The sequence below is a fragment of the Ceratotherium simum genome, chromosome X (assembly GCF_057802395.1).
Source record: "Ceratotherium simum simum isolate JZ-2026a chromosome X, ASM5780239v1, whole genome shotgun sequence".
NCBI lineage: Eukaryota > Metazoa > Chordata > Mammalia > Perissodactyla > Rhinocerotidae > Ceratotherium > Ceratotherium simum.
The window spans coordinates 26841880-26857403 of NC_141940.1; the positions used below are offsets into that span (position 1 = coordinate 26841880).

The 15524-nt window shown below is 39.6% G+C and overlaps 1 protein-coding gene across 1 annotated transcript in view; it reads right to left on the reverse strand.

The window, feature by feature from the left end:
- The window catches only part of GRIA3 (glutamate ionotropic receptor AMPA type subunit 3), a 271774-nt gene that overhangs the window by 16228 nt on the left and 240022 nt on the right, over positions 1-15524 (reverse strand). The window contains exons 13-14 of the mRNA XM_004437326.3: positions 9011-9258; positions 8335-8449 (exon numbers count right to left, since the gene is read on the reverse strand). Of these exons, the coding sequence (XP_004437383.1) occupies positions 8335-8449; positions 9011-9258 (363 nt within the window). The remainder of the gene's footprint in view (positions 1-8334; positions 8450-9010; positions 9259-15524) is intronic.

Below are 15524 nucleotides of genomic sequence, written 5' to 3' on the forward strand. Positions count from 1 at the left end.
TAGTACAATTTATCCATCTGAGAGACTGTGGAATATATTCTGCTCTAAATGGCTTTATTTCTCCTTTCTGAGCAGGGACATCTAAACTGCAAATGCCTGTTTAATTAATGATGCCAGAAGATCTTCAATGATGCCCTTAGGAGGGATGGATATATGTGTAAATTTATAGGTTATGGAGGAAGACAAGGAGATCACAGAGAAGTAAAATAAATATATGAGTAAGGGTGGTGTATTTGCATAGTTAATTAGAAACCTGCTCTAACAACACAATATCTGGATGATGAAAATTGAAACTTATCACAACCTAAGCTGGAAGCCCTCCCCTCACCCTGTTCCTCACTCAAACCTAACTCCAAATTACTAATATTTGCTTCTTGGTACCTAGTGATTTTTTTGAATAACTTTTGAGAATTATCTTCGGCCCAGTGGAGGGAAGACAGCCATCCTTGCTTTCACTGGCTTTTCTACTGAAGATACTTCGGGTTTTCATGGTGACAAGTGACCTTTCCCAATAGCTCACTTGTTTCTCCAGCATCTTCTAGAGAACTCCTAGCATCACTCAGGAAATCACAGGCAGGTACAGGCAGGCAGCTACAGACATCTCTGCCCAGGTGGGTCTTGATTTATTAAGTTGAAGCCAGTTGATGACCAAGCAAGAGAAGATTCTTTGCTGGATGAAAGGATTTACTCTAAAGACGTTTATATTCTGTTCTCTAGGTTACCTTGGGATATGTATAGTGAAGGGATTTACCTCTTCATCTGGTAGCTGTTGGAGGCTGTGGCAGTTCGAAATATGCCTGAGACTACACTAGTGTCTGGAGCCCTTTAAAAAAATATCCATTTCTTTTCACAGGGGTTTTTGGATGCAGGATTATAAGAGAATGAGGGTTTAAGTTATTTCAATCCTTCTACCCTTGCATCAGCTTGAGCTTTCTCCCCAACCTGGGAGCATGCACATATGATTGCTGGCATTACCGGACTCTGGCCACCCAAGAGACCCTCATTCCACAGGGGCAGCTACAATGATTTTCAGAGTTATGCAATGCTTAGCTGCTAGAAGCTCCCTCTGAGAGAGTATTTATATCTGTGTAGTTCACAAATGTAGCTCAAACCTATTTAACTCCTTGCTAATAAGATCATAATTTAATACAAGTGCAAAGAGCAAATTTAATAATGCATGCACATGACATTAGGAGTTGAAAGCTGTGAGTCACTTTACTACAGGCTTAACAATGCTAGTGATTGAAACCTATTGATGAGCATCCGTGCTAAAGAAGCAGCCCCAGAAGTCACTTGGAGACATGTGGGTAAATCCAGTGCATTTCCAAATGACAACCTCTCAAATTCGAAGTAATAGACCCCTTGATCCCACAGGCTGTGAATTTCACTGATGAATTTCTGCCAAACTGGGCCTTTGTCCAACCTCTCCCTCTAGAACAGGAATCCAAAACCATTATTGGTTGTGGACTATCTCAAATAACCCAATTTGTTTGGGAATACCTCTTTCTCAATTTGTCCCTGACAGAGACAAAGGACTCAGAGAAGATGCCAAGCTTCTGGAGAAGCCAGTTTTGCTTAGAACGTGGCCACAGATACTTTCCCAAGTTTGATATGATTCACTTGAAAACTCTGTTTTAAGATCCATTAAAAATGCAAACTATCAAATTTGGTTGGATTTTATTATGTATAAATGTGTTTTCTTTAGTTTATCCCAATGGCACCAAGAAAGAGAGGCACAGATTGAGAAGATAGAAACCGATCTTTACCAGAAACTCACGTGACAAGTGTTTCTGAAGACATCTAGTTCATTCCCCTGATTCTAGGCAAAACATTCATTGACAGTTTAATCTGAAGGGTGCCAGCATCCTCTTTTTTCCCCAATAGCCCTCCCTTGACCATGACCCATAGAAAAATAGTCAGTCTTAGCTTACACTCCAATAGATTGCAATAAATGGGGTCTATATATCAGATCTGAAAACAGAAAGATCTGGTTGCCATGCCAGGGCACATACCCCCTCTTTTAGCACACATTCTAGCATCCACTTATCTGCATTTCCAGCAGTGATGCTAGAGAGGACACACTAGCAGAGTCAGTCTCTCTCTCTCATTCTCTCTCTATTTTTTAAATGTAAAATATAGTATTGCCTTACATCTATATTTTGAGAAATATTTGCTTTGAGGCCAGATGAAATTAAGCTTTAAGGTAAATCTAGCACTTGGACCATACTTTTGCCAGCTCTGATCAATGAGGATTTGTTTCATGTGCCAAGGGCCAAATGCTATACCGCTCTCTAGAAAGTCAAAAGAGAATGGATTTCAATCGTTCTCCATAAAAGAAATCTGCCCCCCACCCTGTTCGACCAATCTTAACTCCCACCCTCATCAAATGTATTTCAATCATTTCAAATCTTCTGTATTTATTTTCCATGGTTGCCCCACATTTCAGAGAGTGTGGTTCTATAACCTTCTCTCCAAATGAAAGGAAACCAAATGATTTGGTCTCAGAGGGGCAGAAAGGGCATAGACATACACCATTTCACTCTGCCACTGCAACGGTGTCTTTCCTCTTGGCAACTGTATAACAGCATTCTTACCTTCAGGCTTTTCACTCCTGCTGCTCTTTCTGTAGCTCTGGTGTTGGACATTTGGTCATTATTTGTCAATAAGAAACACATTCAAGTTATCAGGATAACACCAAAGGCAAATAATCACGTTCTAATCATAGAAACCATGTTAAGGCCACGCAGTCAATTTACAAAAAAAATTCACTAGAATGGATTAATTTTTTAAAGTGTTTTCTTTCTGGATTACTTTTTTTCCGGTGGTAGAATTTATTCTTTTACACCATCTGGCAAAATCAATGGTTTTGGCAGTCACTGGACTGGTTCAGTTCTTAAGGCAAAAAGGTCCCTTGCTTGAAGCAGTCACTTGAGAGAAAGTGAGGGTTTGCTCTTGGGAGGAAGACCTGAGTAAGTTCAAGGAGCAAATTTAGTCACTACTAGGAAAGAAAACTGTCAGGTTCTTCATACTTCCAGGAGGCAGCACCAGCACAGAAACATGCAAACCAACGAAGAGCATAATATACTCACCCTACTCCTCGATCTCAAACCAGTCTCGGTGATTCACGGGAACTTCTTCCAAGACCCAGGAAGAGCCATCGATCTGTAATTGTTCTTGCCTACACACATAACAGTGTCAATAAAGAGTCATTGGGATCCATCTTAACCCTGGGTATCCAAAATGTCTACCTTTAGGGATGGCTCCTGCCAATAAAAGGTCCATCTTGTTGCAGGTAAAAGGCAGATGCAGATTCACATCCATTACCCAAGGCCCAAGAATGTCAAAGAATTCTGGGTGTGGAAGAGAAGTGGTTAAGAGACGGTGGCATAGGAGAGGAGAATTGTAGACATACATGGAAGAAGAAGAAATACACACCAAACTGAAGATCTCATTTATACATATGGAAAACATAGTACAAACTCATTCATCTATGTACCGCCAAAGAGGAAGCCGAGGGCATTTGGAAATGGGCTATCCTAAAGTATAACTTTTTACTCTTTGAATAGAAGACTTGTTAAGCAAATGAATGGGATTAAAAAAAAGATTGCTAGTGATAGGGAAGAGGAATATGTTTGAATTTCTTAAGAGAACAAACTCCTTTTTAGGTAATTTAAAAGCGCCCATGTGAAAGGAAACACAACTAATTTTAATTGCAAGCCATTTTTTGAATTTATTAGAAGAAAACAAGTTCCCTAAGTTCTTTCCTAGCATCACATTGGCTAGTTTATTCTAGTCCCTATATGTAAAGATAATAAAACTGCATCAAAACTCTCTATCAATATTCTGTAAATTATAATGATCATCCAACCATTTATTTAATTAATGGAAGTTTAACTGCTGTCCCATCCTCATCCTCTTCCCTTACTTCCCCATATGCCTTACAAGTTAAGCCACCTGTCATACAACTCTCGTTGCAGTCAAGGGGTTCAGAATGGTCCCACTTAAACATTCTGTTCCAATGTTCCCAAAAGCACACAACGTGAGCTGATTTTCAGCTTGGAAAATATGGACACTGGAAGTCTATTTAAATCCCTGGATAGAACTAAAGCCAGGGCAATTCTAGGGTAAGGTGGAGTAGGGTTTATAATGCCTTGTCACCCGGTCACAAATAGCTTGTTTCACTGACCATATCTCCTCTAGTAAGATAATACTACACAGGAAAGCTAAGCTGCTGCCCCTTTCCCAAGATTAAGGGAATGAAGCAGGGTGAGTGGAGGGATCAGAAGAATTTGAAAGTTTGAAGAGACAGGCAGCTGTGAAGGGAGGCTGACGTGCTTATGTGGTAATTCAGCAGCTAAATCCCCATTCTGCTGTGATTTACAGCAACACACTTTCACTGGATGTGTCACAAACCCCTGGTGATCTAAGTTTATCGCTGAAACAACATACTGGCTCTTAATTACTGCATTTGCACACACATTGTAATAAAGCACTAACACAAAAGGGTGATTTGCAGGTTAAAAATTCCCAAACCACAGCTCTAATTTCCATGATCCTTGCCTGTGCATTTATAGTCCATCAAGGAAGGATCAAGTTTGATTTGTTTAGGCTCTATTAGCCCAGGTTTAGGAAATTGGTAAGCCAAGCAGTATTTTAGTTCTAGCCTGTAGGTCTGGTTCAGGGGCTACCTTAGTGACTGACCTTGTCTTAATTCCTTGTATTCAGAAAGTAAAATAAAATAAAAATCCATTTCATTAGTTTAAGCATGTGCACATTTAAAACAGCCTGAAAAGTTGCCGGTTCCTTCCATAGAATAGTAACTTTTTGAGAGTAGGCTTAGAATGTGTAATGTCTCATGCAAGGGGGAAGAGTCAACAATTTAACATAATTGCCCATTTATCATTATTTAAAGGTTGCAGGAGAGAGACAGAGAGATAAGTAATACAGGTGTCTCTCCCTCTCCTAGTTTCAGAAATAATAGGTGTGGAAGTGTTTTTGAAAAAGTAAAAGCACTCATAAATGTCAGGCTTTGTGATTATTGTCATTTTTAGTAATCAGTACTGAGGGCTGGAATGGCTTAAATACGCCACTTGCCTCATAACCAAGGTAGTTGAGAAAGAACCATATTTTTATGGAACTATATCACATGCAATCAGATTCACATTGCTCATTGGATGGGTAGATGTGATAAATTGCTGTCTGCAATATTATCCCAAGAGGTGACCCTGAAACTCAGCAGAGATTTGTGACAGCATTAGCTGTGTGACCTTCTCAAAGTCATTACCATCTCTAGGTCTCACTCTCTCTATGAAATGAATGGTATATTCAACAGTCAATTGTCATGTTAACTGGGGATGGGGTACAATAAAGAAGCGTAATTCTCAAGCCATTTTACTAATACAGTTAAACCTCACTGATTTGGACTAACAGAGGGGAAGGATTGTCTGAATGAGACAGTTTTGAATTACAAAAAAGGTTTGAAGTATGACAGTTTTATTACTTTAAGTCTATTTTGTAATTCAAACTCACTATAAAACATTGCTTTACTGGAGGTCCTCGTGAGAACTACTTTAGCAGATAGATTTGTAATGAATACGATAATATCTAGGAAATGCTTCCAACATTTGAAAAAGGTTTGTTCTCTTAAGGAAAATTCAACCGACAATCTGGTCTAAACTCTTCATTTGCTTAACAAACTTCTCTTGGCCACATCCCTGATAAAGTTAGACTGTGGACTGGTCTCTGTCCAGTTTATCACAAATTATAAATTAGAGGGCTCCAAATTAATGAGGTTTCACTGCCTTTTCTACCTTCTCCATTGATTTGTTTTTGGCATCACCACTAAATAGTGGTAAAGCAGAGTCAAGTTCATCTCTTGCCCCTTCTCTTGCTCACTCTCAGAAAACAGCAGGTAGCAAGAAGGAAGAAGATAAAGGCAAGCTCCTTGGTAATCCAGAAATGGAATAAGCAATCGTTGGATTTGCAGCACTGATCACACTATTATCCATAGTTGAGAAAGGGGCTGACATTTCAAAAGATTGGCTGGAGTGATGACCAAAAAAAGTGATTTGAAAGATGCCTGGCAGGTAGCATTATGGTCAAAGAAGTTGGAAATATTTAGTATCTACTCAAATAGTTTTCTATTTGCATATCAAAAATCAGATAATCTGGAAATCATGAACTGGCAATAAAGTTACTTGACTTTGCAGCAGTATCAACTGAGGAAAAAAAAGCTTGATTGCTGGTTGTAATTAGCAAATAGCTGGTCTAAAGTTTTAGGGGTCTTCATGACACCAAAACATTTGGGTGAATAATAAAAATTCAGGCAAATAAGCACAGTTTTTTTGTGTGTATGTAACATCAAACATCTGGTTTTTGGAAAACTTCTGGGTACTTGGAATTGTGTGGATATTTTAGAGTCATCTTGATACAGTCCATGGCTCCTTTTTAACCATGCTGATTACGAATGATGAATCATAGAACAATGTATCCAATCCAGCTGAATTTTCATTCTGCAACTCACTTGAGTGCTATAATTAGGTTCTCTGTGGCCTGCTAATAACATGAGAAAAAGACCAGGAAGAAGTTGCTAAATACTCTAGGCCTCAGGTTAGCCATTGCAAAACTCAAATGAGCCAAAAGCTCGGCTAAACTGTCAATATCATCAGTTCATACTGGTGGGAAAGGAAGTTACTGCTTTTTGACACATAGTAAAACCTTGATTAATTGGAATCCATAAGGGATGAATGGAATTTTCAATAAGAATACTCATTTTGTTTCATTCTTGGCCAATGACTTTTTTTTTCTCAAAATGCCTGTATCCACTTTCTTGCCTCAGGGAAGCAGCCTCTAATGTTAGAGGGTCAATCCAGATGGAGAGAAGATATAGGAGACAGAGCTGAATGTGACCTAACCACAGGTCATCTCTTGGCAAGTGATTTAAAAAAAATCAATTCCTTGCAGTCTTCTTTTTTGATACTATTGCTGCTTTCTCATCAATGTGGAGTACTGATGGTGGGGGGAGCAATTCTGTTAGTTGGGGTACCGGTTAGGTGAGTTCTGGTTAATCAAGGTTTTACAATAAAAGATCTCACCAATGCCTGGTAAGATTATGTGCTGAAGAAAGTTGTTTTTAAATTTATTTCTTTGAAAGTGCTCTGCACCAGTGTTTCCAAACCTATATTATACTGCAGACTGGCAAACTAACTTTTCCGTCAGGATCCTGAGGAATGGAGAGGGAAAGAGAGGAGCAGAGGTGTAACCATTGTCTTTGAAGGAGAAAAGTTTTGGCTTGCCTGTCTGTTGGTCTGTGGTTGGGTAACACTGTTCTTCACCTTAAGATACCCATGGTATCTTGGTTGTACAAGAGCGGATCTTACATGCTGCAATATAGTTCTCATGCCCTTTGGGCCATGGAGGATTCTGTTTTCAGGTCCTCTCTTGTACTTACCCAATGTGTCCTTCCATCACTTGGTATCGTGGCTTCTGAGCTTGCCTCTATTTTTTGTTGCTTGGATGAAAGCTATTCATTCTTTCTAGCCCCGAAGAGGATTAAGGAGCCAAAGGAATGCCAAGTAAGATGGGTTTTCTCATGATGGCAGCCTGGATAACAATTAGACCTACCTGAACCAAGAACATGGCTAAGGAGAAGCCAAATCATGGATTCATACACACAGAGTATCACAGTTAGGCGACGCACTTGTTTAAATATACAAAATGTCTTTGCGAAGTCTATATGTGGGGTGGCCTATTGAAGAAAGACCCCATTTAACTTGAAACCAAGCTTGTTCTTTGGCTTTCAAGTTAAGCGGGGCCAGCTTAAATAGGCCATCACATATAGAGAACAACACGTCATCACTCATACACATAATTGAAGAAGCCAATTCTAATCAGTCATCCAACCTCTGTAAGCAACCATCATGACTTAGGGGAAAAGAAAGGTAACTTGACTTTTCAGCAGATAACTTTGATTTCTCACACCACTCATCTGAGGCAGGAGGGGACAGTCTTAAAAAAAGCCTTGGGCTCTTGAAAGCCTGGGGCATTGAAACCCACACTATGGCCTTCCTAAGGCAAGCAGTCTGGTGTGTGAGGGGAGGGAAGGGATGTGGATGGGGAGCCTCTGTCTGGGAGTTTAAGAAGGGACCCAAGTTAGATCAAAAAATGCGGTCAGTGCCCTGAAGTCTTTCTGATTCCCATAGCTGCCAGGCAGAGGAATAACCTGGTCATTCCACTTTATATATGAGTCTTGTGCTCTCTCCTCAATAATAAGATAACAGTCTTGCCGATTACTCGTCACTAAGGGTACCCGGTTGTGGTGACATTGAGGCTGACCTTGGAGTCACCGCCCCCGCTGCCGCACTCTCCTTTGTCGTACCACCATTTGTTTTTCAATTTGTCCAAGAGGCCTTGCTCATTCAGTTTTAATACTGCCAGGTTAACAGCATTTCTTGAAACGATAAAACATAACTTGTAAGAAAATGCACAAATGCTTAGGAAATCGTTAACGTATAAAAAGGAGCACAAGAGGACAAATTGGCTAAATTTCACAGAACGTGGAGCTATAAAAATGTCTGTACAGCAAATACAGGGTTAAATATTGGAAGGTGGCATGGAGGATAACATTTGCTCAAAACTGAAGTGTGCGGGATGGGGAAATTGTCTTTGAGAAAAAAAGTAACAAGAACACCACATCCATGCAATTAACATTCGTCACATATGGCACCATAACTTGGCTTTTACCATTTAAATTGAAAAAGCCGTTGAACTGTAAAATTGAAACAGCAACAAACAGTCAGAGAGGACAACACAGAGAGAGAACATTAAAAAAAATGGATGCATTAAATAGATGAAACCATAATTTACCGTCTTATTTAACTCCATGGAATATTGTAGATTTTAAACTTTTAAAAGTTACCTCAAAATCCACAAGAAAGAAAATGACAACAAAATGCATCAGGGTAGGTGGAATACTATAACAACACGGATATTGTTATATTATTCCACCCACCTTAATGCTGAGCCTTTAGGGGTTGCCACACCATAGCCTTTGGAATCCAGATTTCCACCAACTTTCATCGTATCACACGGTTTTCTCTGCTCAATGTATTCATTCATGGTTGACTCCAGCAGGAAGGCGAACTTTCCCTTGGACTTCCGCACTCGGGCAACTCCGTCTGCTGTTGTTTTGGTAAACACAGATGGCTCTGCTGATTTCATGTAAGACCACATTTTCTCATAGACAGCAATTTTGGACCTCTGCAACAGAGATAAGAATTCTTAGAGCTACCAGATATTAAAATTGGAAGAGGCCTCAGTGCAGTGGCTTTCAAATATTTTTGATTCCAATCCACAGTAAGAAAAGCGTGTTACACTGCGACCCAGTAGGTACATTCATATGTATGTAAATATGGTTCCAAAATAAGTTTCTCAAAACCACACTCATCTTTGCTGTGTGTGATGCTCTCAGATATTTTCTATTCTGTTCTAATTCACTTTAAAAAATGCTCAAGACCCACTAAATCGATTTCATGGCTCCACTAATGGGTTGCAATCTAGTTTGAAAAACACTTTCTTAGTTCAATCTTCCTCTCAATTCAGAAATCTTGCTGTGTGATTACCCTGTACCTACCTGAAAAAAAAAAGCCCATTGGAAAGGAGTGTAAAACCATTTTAGTTAGCCCACTCCAACATGGGGCATTAATTATCCTAAGGAAGTACTTCCTTATTCTGAGTTGAAATTTGTTTTTCTATAACTCCCACCCTTTAGTACTATCTGCTAGAGCTACGCAAAGCAATTCTGTTCCTTCTTCTACACGATGGTCCTTCAAATATTGCAAGGCGGTTGTTATGCCCCCTCTTCATCTCTTCATTAGATTAAACCGCACTGATGTCTAATACTATTTCTGGAACCCTCACAATTTTGGTCTTTTTCCCATGGGATTCTAGTTAGCGATGTCTCTCTTAAATTGGAGTGCCTAGAAATAAACATGGCACCCCAGATATATGACAAGGACAGAATGAAAAGAAAAACTGTTTGCTTCTTGTCATTGGAGAATTATTTTCTATTAACACTGCCTGAGTGTGCATTAATGTATTTAGTCTTTCATCTACGCTTTCAACAAATATTTGTTGAGCACCTGCTATATATAAAGCACTTTACCGGGGGTGCAAAGAATATAATAGAGTGAATAGAGTCCCTTCCTCAACTCAGGCTGAGGCCAAACCAAAACTGTTAGTTCTTTCTAGCAAACCAAGTTTCCTTCATCTTTACCTTTCTTTTTTTTAATTTTTTGTTTATTGCAGTAACATTGGTTTATAACACTGTAAAAATTTCAGGTGTACATCATTGTACTTCTATTTCTGCATAGATTACATCATGTTCACCAGCAAAATACTAATTACAACCCATCACACACACATGTACTGAATTATCCCTTTCACCCTCCTCCCTCCCCCCTTTCCCCTCATTATTCACATCTTTACCTTTTTGAATTTTGAATTTAATTCCATTAAATTTCATCTCAGTTCAGGTGGTCCTTAGAACATGTACCAAATGCTTACAGCACTATGTTAGGCATTCTGGAGAGTATAAAGGAAGCATGGTCGCAATGACCCCATGAATTCCAACTGAGTTGGGAGCTAGGTCCTTAGGAATGAAAACCCTAGAGAAAAATTCTAAAGCAATATTTGACCAGAGGTAAGATAGCAATATTTGACCAGAGGTAAGATAGCATGGTAGAAACTATAAACATATACCATGTTTTCAAGTATTCTTTTATGGGGTTTACTGGCCTCTATCCCTGCTTTTTTGATTTTTATTTAGTTGTTCTTCTCTGGAATTTGGCCAGCTGCATTGCCTCTTTCTTGAGGCTTGCTTGGACCTGCTCAAATAATTACAGAGGGCTGGAACTCCCAGAGCTATTGCCATGCAAATTAAACATTGTGTTTATGGCAATCAGACCCTCAATGAGGCCCTCACTGAGTCACTGAAACTGTTCACTGAGGTGGAAATATGCTTGGTTTGCATAGAGAACAGCAAAAATAAAAAAAAAGCCAATATAACTGAAGCTAAATGAGCAAAAGGGAGAAGGGTAGGAAACAAGCTTAGAAGGATAATCCGAGGTCAGATCTTATAGGGCCCTGCAGGTCACAGTAAAAAGTTTGGATTTATTCTGCATGTGATAGGAAACTATTGGAGGATTTTGAGGAGGGGTGTGATAAGATCTGATTGAAATTTGTAAAGCACCACTCTAGCTGCTGTATGGAGAATAGACTATAAGGTGGGCCAGAGTGGAAGCAAGGAGATTGGTTAGGAGGCTAGTCTAATAGTCCAGGGGGGAGATGGTTTTGTCTTGGACTAGGCTGGGAGCAATGGAGGGAGAGAGAAGAGGTTGGATTCAAGATATGTTTTGAGGAGACAGCAAACAAGCCTAGCTGATGGATATCTCCACCTGATGGTCCTTTAGACACTTTCAGATTAAAGATTCCCAAACCAAACTTACTATCTTCCTTGTAGAGCCTGGTTCTTTTTCTAAATTCTATCAGTAAACCATCTAACATCCAAGCTAGACAGTTTGGTTTTTACTCCTCCCTCAGCGTCTTATGCCCTGTTTATTCTAACACAGATATGCCTGTAGGATCTGTCCTTTTCTTTTCTTTTCTTTTTTTTGAGGAAGATTGGCCCTGAGCTAACATCTGTTGCCAATCTTCCTCCTTTTTTCCTTCTCCCCAAAGCCCGAGTAGATAGTTGTATGTCATAGTTGTACACCCTTCTAGTCGCTCTATGTGGGACACCTCAGTATGGCCTGATGAGCGGTGCATAGGTCGCGCCCAGGTCCCAAACCAGCACCAGGGAACCCAGCAGGGGAAGCAGAGCGCATGAACTTAACCACTACGCCACCGCCACCGGGCGGCCCCTCCTTTTGTCTTCTTTCCATTCTCATTACCATTGCCCTGGGGCAGGCTCCCATCAGGTTTTGGTCTGGACTACATTGCCTCCTAACTGCTCTCCGGGCTTCATCTTTCTCTTCAATTTATCCTCCAGTGATCCTTCCGAAATGTAAATCTGATCAAGCTACTTCATTCTTTAAAATCCTCTGATAGTTCCCTCATACCTACAGGACAAAATCCAAACTCTTATATGTGATATTCAAGAGTCTATATGATCTTGACGACACTCTCCTATGATCCAGTCACACTGGACTTCTCACTGTTCACTGACATATGCCTTCACTTTAACATCTTATGCATTTGGTTATGCTTTTGCTTCTCTCTGAATTATCGTTATTCAGCCTACAAGATGCAGAGCAAATATCATGTCTTCCGTGAAATCTTTCCTGACTCTCTCCCGCCTCCACAGAAGCGCTTCCTCTTCTGTCCTCCCAAAGCACTTTGCTTGTATCTTTGTATAGAGCTTACCATATTGCATTAAGGCGAGTTGGCTATGTGTGTCTGTCTTCCTCACATTCCTGGGTATTCTTGAGGACACAGTCCATGCCCAGTTCATTTTGGTAGCCCTCTTGGCAGGCAACACAATTCCTGATACATGGTAGGCGCTCAAGATATATTTGCTTAACAACTGAAGCTTAGGCCTGATCAGACTGACAACTAGATTGTTGGTCAAAGGTATCAGAAGGTTGGTGAAAAATGGCTGCCAGCACTACTTTTATAGCACTATAGAATTTTACAGATAAAGTTACTGTAAAGATCGTTGGGTCCAATTCCCAGCCAAACCAATCAGGATATAATCCTTTTTTTTTTTTTTGCCACTTAGTCTGCCTTTGATGTCCATACCAATAACTTTCCCCCTTAATAATCAAGGCCTTCTAAGATTTAAATCTTGTCCATTTACATTTATGCTCATTTCATCTCATATCATCCTCACCTGACACATAAAACTATTTCTAAGCATCATAATCAAATAGATTCTCAATGACTTTATTTTATTTCAGTAGGAATTTCCTAGTCAGTTGCTCAAAGAATTTTTAAAAATAGTAAATAATTCAGATGCCTAGAAAGATATAAAAATAATGTAAGAACACCGTGTACCTGCCACAAAACTTAAGAAATAAAATATTATGAAGTTAGTTGAAGTCTGCCTATGTACCCCTCCCTAATTGCATACCCCTCCCTCCAGGCCAAAAGTAGCCGCTATACTGAATTTGGTCTTTATCATTCCCTTGCATCTCTTTATACTTTTATGAGAATAAACTTATCTCCTTTGTAATGGCTGCATAGCATTTCAATCTAAGGATATACCACACTTTATTTACTCAATCCCCTATTGAAGGACTCTTAGATCAGTTCCAATTTTTGGCATTATAGACAATGCTGTGGTGGGTTAGGTATTTTTGTGCACTTATGAAGAGGTATTTTGTGTTTTTCATCTTGGCCCAATCAGACCTGAGCGAAAGAAGGAGAGAGTTAGAGCAATTTGTCTCTTACACTATTTGCAAACAGGCCATTACTTCTAAAGATAAATTTACAAGCCAAGGGCAAAGGGGTCCATGAATTCTGATCAGAGTGCACTATAATTTGGACTCATTTACTTTACCATTTACTTGAGCTCTTTGATTGCTGATACAGGTTAAAAGGTTTATTCCTTTAGATAATGATGCATTTCTTTCTTTTTTTTTTTTGTGAGGAAGATCAGCCCTGAGCTAACATCCATGCCAATCCTCCTCTTTTTGCTGAGGAAGACTGGCTCTGAGCCAACATCTATTGCCAATCCTCCTCCTTTTTTCCCCCAAAGCCCCAGTAGATAGTTGTATGTCATAGTTGCACATCCTTCTAGCTGCTGTATGTGGGACACGGCCTCAGCGTGGCCGGAGAAGCGGTGCATCGGTGCGCGCCGGGGATCCAAACCCGGGGCCGCCAGTAGTGGAGTGCGCGCACTTAACCACTAAGCCACTGGGCCGGCCCCTGATGCATTTCTAAGAGAATAAATGGCAGCGCTTGAAGTGGGCACTTTAAATGTGTGTGGTGTACATGCAGCAGATATTAATGAATGCAGTAAATGAAAAGTTAGTTAGTGGTAGAAATGATTGGGCTCTGGTTGACCACTAAATTCCAAAGGAGGTTAGAAGGGGGGAAAAGAAATGGCTGGTAAGAGAAAAACTAAGCTGAAATGTTTCTTCCTAACTAGTATTTAAGTGACAGTATAACATTCAGACGAAAAAGAAGAAAAAAAATATCACTAGCATTTTTTTTGCGGTCTGTCTTATTTTGGCTGAAATACTGAAGGCAATAAAAGGGATTGAATCTTAGCTCAATTATCTGGGAGAAATTAAAAGAAATTATGGACAGATGTGTAACAGCAAGTTCATTTTTCTCCAACCTGCCACGGTTCATTTATTTCATCCCACAGAGCGCTATGTGGTACCTAAGAAGGAATAAACGACAGTTATGCAGAGAGGTCACAAGAAATTCTCTTAGCACTTCTAGATGATTAGCAAATGAAATACAAAAGGAGAAATACATGAATGGAGGAGGAACAGATTAATCCAAAACAGTAGATAAAGTAGAGCTGTAGCTTTCATGGATTCAACAGTCACTGTTCCAACTATTTGGAATAAATCATGGAGGTCAACAATATGGAGAAATTTGCCTGTTCGTTGAAGTGAACATTTCAATCTTGGGCCCTGTGAGGTTGGCACATGGAAGCAAGTGATCAAGGAGTGCACTTAGCCCACCACTCAGACCTTGTATCTCTTTGCAATGGTGTTGGTTGATCCTCATCACTGTGCATAAGAGTATTTCTCTGTAGACCCAGGTAAGTGCAAGGTGACTATATAGTGCAGTGATTGAGAGTGTGGAGTCACAATGCTTGGGTTTGAATCCCACTTGCTAGGTGCATAAATTATCTAGCCCCTATGTATCTCAATGTCCTCATCCAGAAAATGGGATAATTTTTAAAGGACCCAGTTCAAAGGTTTATTGGGAGAAATTACATGAGTTAATATATGCATCTCACTTAGAACAGTGCCTAGCACAAAGGAAGTGCTGAAAAACATTACATATTTTTATAGTACATAAAGTGTAATTTGTTTTAGTGGCGTTATAAATTACTTCAGTCCCATATTTATAGAATCATTACTTCATTTTATGGAGAAAATCATATGCTCAAGTATTATTCACATATTTGGGTCTCTAGATATATCCCTGGTGAATGCCCATGGTCTGCCATTAACAAGAATAATTATCATTTGATTTAGATTTTTAAAAGTTTGTTGGTGGAGGAAAAATGGGTAGGATGGCAAATTTTCCTTTTAAATTTATGTTTTGTAGTTTAATTGAGATTCATACATTAAAATCCTCATTAACCAGAACACTGCTATTGGGGAGACCTGGTGAATGAAATTTTCTGCTTGCCTAAGAGTTAAATTAGAATATCCACTCAGTCAATAGAACATCCAGTTGAAGTCAGTAGAGTAATAGACTTGTAGAGATAGAAGAAACCTTGGAAACCGTCTGGTTTAGCCTCTCACCCAATGCAGCAATGGATTCTCTGCTCAAATGCCTCT